At 44.4% G+C, this 5,880-nt stretch overlaps 1 protein-coding gene across 3 annotated transcripts; it reads right to left on the reverse strand.

Moving 5' to 3' along the window:
• Positions 1 to 384: 384 nt before the first annotated feature.
• LOC311507355 (fibroblast growth factor receptor 1-A-like) lies at positions 385 to 5,637 on the reverse strand. Of its 3 annotated transcripts, XM_084571668.1 has the most exons (7): positions 4,587 to 5,637; positions 3,759 to 3,889; positions 2,960 to 3,132; positions 2,764 to 2,887; positions 2,240 to 2,430; positions 1,752 to 1,896; positions 385 to 1,663 (listed from the first exon to the last, which is right to left on the reverse strand). In XM_084571668.1, exons 2-7 carry the CDS (start codon positions 3,850 to 3,852, stop codon positions 1,590 to 1,592), a joined length of 801 nt encoding a protein of 266 aa, XP_084427794.1. In that variant the 5' UTR covers positions 3,853 to 3,889; positions 4,587 to 5,637; the 3' UTR covers positions 385 to 1,589. The 3 variants fall into 3 exon arrangements, with proteins under 3 accessions (XP_084427794.1, XP_084427792.1, XP_084427793.1); XM_084571666.1 differs by having other exon boundaries at positions 2,764 to 3,132; XM_084571667.1 differs by lacking the exon at positions 4,587 to 5,637 and having other exon boundaries at positions 2,764 to 3,132; positions 3,759 to 4,163.
• Between the last annotated feature and the right edge of the window lie 243 nt (positions 5,638 to 5,880).

A 5,880-nucleotide genomic window follows, 5' to 3' on the forward strand; every position in this document is an offset into this window, starting at 1 on the left:
TTAAAGACCTCATAGAACCCCATCACCCCAATAGAAATCACTTGTGGTTCCTAGAGTTTCAAAAAGTACAACCGGCACCTTTAGCTACAAGAAACCCTGTCTACCTTCAGTTAGGGCTGGCTCGGATGACCCTGGACCCTCCCTTAGTTATACCGCTATAGGCCTAGGCTGTTGGGGGACTTCCAAACCTTCAGTGCTTATCGTTATCCTAGATGTACCGCTCATATTCATTGGCCTGTAACAGAACTAGTACTGTCACCAACAGTTCTAGCGTCTAAGCAGAAGCTCTTTTCATATAAAGATCCTTTAAGTGAACACTTTGGGCATCATTAGGTCATGTTCTGTGGTGTTTTGTTGAAAGCTAGTGTAACCTGCACGTCACCTTTCCCTCTAGTAGGGTTCCTTTAATGCTGATCTTGGCTAAAGTATTTACAGTATTTCAATCTGGGGTTCTCTGAAATACCTCAGACCAAAGACCTCAAAGTCTGATAAGATTACAGGTTTACTCAGGTTCTAGGTTCACTATTCACTAGGTTCAGTAAGGAGATTGGTAGTAGCAAACTCTATGAGGAGAGACGTAAGACCTCCAACCCACACAAGACACACAACCACTGACTTGGTAGAAAAAGTAGGAAAATGTATTTATGAAAATGTCCTAACAGCATATCATTTCTCAAATGTCTCATATATATTTAACCTCTACAAAAGAACCAAGATTGTTTGACCCGAATCTTAACTTAAAATACCTTAAAACAGGATAGCACAAATAAATGGTTTACCAAAATTTGTAGTAATTAGGAAATAAAAGAATATTCAATTCTCAGTGCTCCATACACAAATTAAATGTATCCACAAGTGGACCAAACACACTTATGTTTGAGTTATGAGTTCAGTTCAGATTTGTTGTTTTTTCCCCCCGTTTAATTTCAGTCTTTCTCGGATCCGAGCACAAAAAACGACCTGAGATCTCAGTGAAAAAGTACCAAAATAAAATAGAAAAATTCTCCTCAGTTTGAGTTCCGTTGATTTGATTCCTACCGTCCCTTGGACTGGCACGATGTACACTTATCAGCGTCCTGACAAGGTGAAGGCATCCACAACAGCGATGGCGATCTGGACCAGAAGACGAAGAAGCTCCACGATGTCACAGATAGAATCGTCCATCAACAAAAAAAAAAAAACAGCCAGGATACTCGGGTGATTAGAACAAACACCCGTCGGAGTTTGTCAAGTGCTCCTCTATCCACAGCGACCCTGCAGCTTGCAGTAGTTGCCTTCCTCACTAGCGATACGCCAGTTCACTCTCAACTTATCTGTCTCTTACTCAAAAATACTTATTTAACTTTTTCAACAAAAAACAACCATGTCTGCTTCATGTATGTTTCACGTATGCTGTGCGTACTGAGGGAAGACTCGATACGCTACGCACGCACGGCGCTGTCTAGCTGACAACCTGCTTATGATGCATTCAAGGAACACCAGTAATTTACAATGTTTACCGAATATTTGCATAAGTGGCATTTAGGGAAATCTGTAACTGAAGCCACAGAAAATAACCTGGGTTACACTAGGAACCAACAAAAGCATCTTTAAAGGAAATGTGTGAGCCAGCTGACGAGGTCCAATAGGCACTGGACAGGAGGCGACGGGATGCGGGGCTTTTCTGAGGACAGACAAATCACAGCACAAAGGTTACCTGGGATGTAGAGCTTCTTAGATCCTCTGTGATTTCCTGCTTCCACACATCTTACCGTTGACCACAGTGAGCCAAGCACTGTGGTAGGAGATTCCGACAGAGTTACCTGCCAGGCAGGTGTACTCTCCAGCATCGTCCAGAGTCACATTCCTCAGAGTCAGAACCTCCATTTCTTTTTCTGTGGTGTTCAAACCTGCAGTCTGAGAAAGACAAAAGACAACTGATCTAAAAACTGGTCTCGTGTTTTCGTTAAATCCATTAACAAGGACTCTCTCCAATCATGATCCTCATTAAAACAGTCTGACAAGGTTTCACAACAAAAACAAACAAAACTTGAATAAAACGTAATAAATCAGGAAGCTAAGAAAAGCTACTGTTAGCTGGGAGGCTAGGAAGCTAGGAGGAGCTACTATTAGCTAGGATGCTAGGAAGAACTACCGGTAGCTGGGAGGCTAGGAAGCCAAAATATTTCAAGATGACACAAGAGCTTTTTAATCTATGACAAACATTTGCCCACATTAACCGCGCTAGTTGTGTACGTACTTTGAGGACTTTAACGTAGGGAAGTCCGTCTGATCCAACTTTGCTGCCGTCAACGGTGATGTGTTTGAGCCATTGGATGTGAGGTTGCGAGTCACTAAACACTTTACATGCGAACTTCACGTCACTGCCAACGACTGCAGTCTGGTTGGCTGGCAGACCGGCCTGGAGGATGGGCCTATGAGGACTGCGATCTGCAACAGAGAGGTCTGGTAATCAGCAGCAACACATGATGTCCTGAAAACTGAAAAGTAGGAGGAGACTGAACGAAACTGAAACCAGCAGATCATTTCCAACCTTATATCCAAAACACAAAACTGAAACAAGTGAAACTGGACTTGTTGTGTTTGTAGAAGACGTTTCATCCATGACTTTAGTTCTAAATGACTGTTGGAGAGTTCAGGTTCAGGTTTACAGCTTGTTCTAAAATATGGATCATGACACAAACACAGCAAACAGCTGTTCATGGTTCTGATCATTCTGATTAAATGCGTCCAAACTCAAACTCGTTACCGCCTACGTCTTACCGACTACATCCAACATGTAGGTGTGTTCCAGGCTCCCGTACTCGTTCTCCACCACACAGGTGTAGTTCCCTCTATCAGACGGACCCAACGACTCGATGATGAGAGTCCACATGTGGTCTCTGATCTGAAAGAGTGAGGACAGATTAAATAAAGACGTTAGAACAGCTGGAAGGTCCTCTAACGTTTCCTTCCTCACCTTGTAGCCTCCGATCCGTTGGTCTCTCTTTAACTCCTTCCCGTTCTTGTACCAACGCAGAGAGGGGGCGGGGTTTCCCCTCGCTTGGCATCTGAACTTCACCGTCGCAGTGGCGGGGGCGATGTGGAGAGACTTCTTCATCTTCTCTGGAGTCACCCACTGAGGAGCCAACGCTGGAGGAGGAGACCAGGACACCAGGTAAACACCAAGATGATAAAACTATAGATATAAACTGAGAGAGAGTAGCAGTGATGTGTCTGGACCAAAAAGCTGCACTTGACCACACCACAAAGACTAAAGCCAACAACCAGCTGGTACATACCCCCCACACCTGAGAGGAAATAACTATTTATACCAGCAGGTGGCAGTAGTCTGGATTCATCACTCAAAAGAGGAAACAGGAAGAGCTACTGTTAGCTGGGAGGCTAGGAAACTAGGAAGAGCTACTGTTAGCTCGGAGGCTAGGAAGCTAAGAAGAGCTACTGTTAGCTGGTAGGCTAGGAAGCTACGAAGAGCTACTGTTAGCTGGGAGGCTAGGAAGCTAGGAAGAGCTACTGTTAGCTGGTAGGCTAGGAAGCTAAGAAGAGCTACTGTGAGCTGGGAGGCTAGGAAGCTAGGAAGAGCTACTGTTAGCTGGGAGGCTAGGAAGCTAAGAAGAGCTACTGTTAGCTGGGAGGCTAGGAAGCTAAGAAGAGCTACTATTAGCTGGTAGGCTAGGAAGCTAGGAAGAGTACTTTAAACATGAAATGGTTCCTCCTCTGTCCAACATGGCGTCCTCCCTGAGGCGTCTGTCTCTTACCTGGTTCTGTGTCCTCTGTGGTCGGTCTGGACTGAACCATCAGAACCAGCAGGAAGCAGAACAGCATCAGCAGGAAGCAGCGAGGGGAAGACATCGTGTCCTAAAATGTCCACGTCCACACGATGAAGTCTCTGCAGAGACATGAAGAAATGAAGACGCTGGTCATCCATTAACATGGACTCAGTTGTTCCTCAGACCTGGTGGATGAGGAGTAGAGGTGGTGGTGGTGGTGGTAACCATGGTAACCTCTACTAATCATCATCAGGTGAGGGACAGAAACATGGAGGTAGAAAAACAAGATGAACCAAGATGGAATCAATGTGGACAGAGACGATGGAGACGTGGAGACATCTTGGTCGTCTTCTAAGACTCTACACATTCAGGACTGGAGGAGGACATGGAGGAGGAGGACATGGAGGAGGAGGAGGACATGGAGGAGGAGGACATGGAGGAGGACATGAAGGAGGAGGAGGACATGAAGGAAGACATGGAGGAGGACATACTATTTCTTGTCATTCTTTTCCTCCTCCATCATCATCATTATCATCATCTTCTTCTTCTCCATCGTCTTTAATTTTATTTTCTTAGTTTTATAGTGGTGTTTATGAGGTTTAGTTGAAACTTTTACAGTTTTTATATCCTGGAAACAAACATTCATCTAAATGTCAGAATAAATCAATATATCATTACACTTAATGAATAAATAAATTCAGATTTATTCAGAAAACTAATTTAATAAATACACCTTAAGATTTAAGACAAAGCACATATTTCCTGAGTTCACCTCTGTATTCCAGGTTGTAATCTCAGGTATAATCTGACTCGTACCTGTGACTCGTCCCGCTGTTAGCTCGCTGCTGTAGCCGGAGAGCAGTGAGCAGTCTGGGGTTACCTCCTCCGCCTGTAGCCGGGGTCCTGCTCTGAGACTGAGGAGCTTCCACTAAAAACCTCATTAAAGTGGAAAAGTCTCCAGCGGCCGGTATCCGACTTATTCCCGGTTTTAAATAACTCTCTTCGGGCCCGAACACATCTGCAGGAGCGGCCCTAACTAACGTCAAAGTCCCGGCGGAGGAACTCCAAACGGCTCCGACCTCGTCCCGGAGAGAAACGTGAGAAAAGCGTTGTTCATTGACGGCGATGCCTCGATATACTCACCGAGAAGGACCGCCTGGGGGCGGAGCCTCCTCCAGGTTTCCAGATGAGAAACCTCTCTGCAGTGATTTTATTTTTTAATAGAAACAGCTGGTGAACATTAGTGTCGGGGAAATGATTCACAGATGTTTATTCTGGATCATAAAGTTTAATTCTCAGGAGTGAATCAGAGAAGGATGTAGCCTCGATTCCTTGGACGTTAACAGCTCACTGTAAATATCCTGACAAACGTCTCCTTGTGGCTTTAAGCTCCATCAGTGGTAATGTCAGTTACTGGTAACTGCTGTCTCCTGGAGCCCCTGGTACTCCAGACTCTCCTCTGATGCCGGTGTGAAGTACAGGGAGGTGATGGATGCAGTATCAGAGACTCATAATCTCAGAGTATCAAGGTGTTAAAGTCTCAGACATAAGACTCTACAATGCCTCCCTGTGAGGAAACAACTGGACTGTGGTCATTGCTGCCACCACAGTATATTGATATTAATATATAACTTCTTTTATATCTGTTTTATACGATGAAGCTACTGGACACAGAATAAGATGAATAAAACATCTAATTATCTAGAGTCCCCGAGACTCTAACACCTTGAGACTCAGATCAGAATCAGATTTAGAATCAGATTGCTTTATTAATCCTTCAAGGAAGTCTCAGAGTCTTATAGTCTCAGAGTCTATGAGTCTACTAGTCTTAGAGTCTTATAGTCTCAGAGTCTTAGAGTCTCAATCTTAGAATCTCAGAGTCTCAGAGTCTTAGAGTCTTAGAGTCTCAGAGTCTTAGAGGCTCAATCTTAGAGTCTCAGAGCCTACGAGTCTTCGAGTCTACAAGTCATAGAGTCTTAGATTGTCAGAGTCTCAGAGTCTTAGAGTCTCAGAGTCTCAGAGTCTTAGAGTCTCAGAGTCTTAGAGTCTCAGAGTCTATGAGTCGTAGAGTCTCAGAGTTTTAGAATCTCAGTCTTAGAGTCTCAGAGTC

The sequence above is a fragment of the Chelon labrosus genome, assembly GCF_963514085.1.
Source record: "Chelon labrosus genome assembly, chromosome: 22".
Taxonomy (NCBI): domain Eukaryota; kingdom Metazoa; phylum Chordata; class Actinopteri; order Mugiliformes; family Mugilidae; genus Chelon; species Chelon labrosus.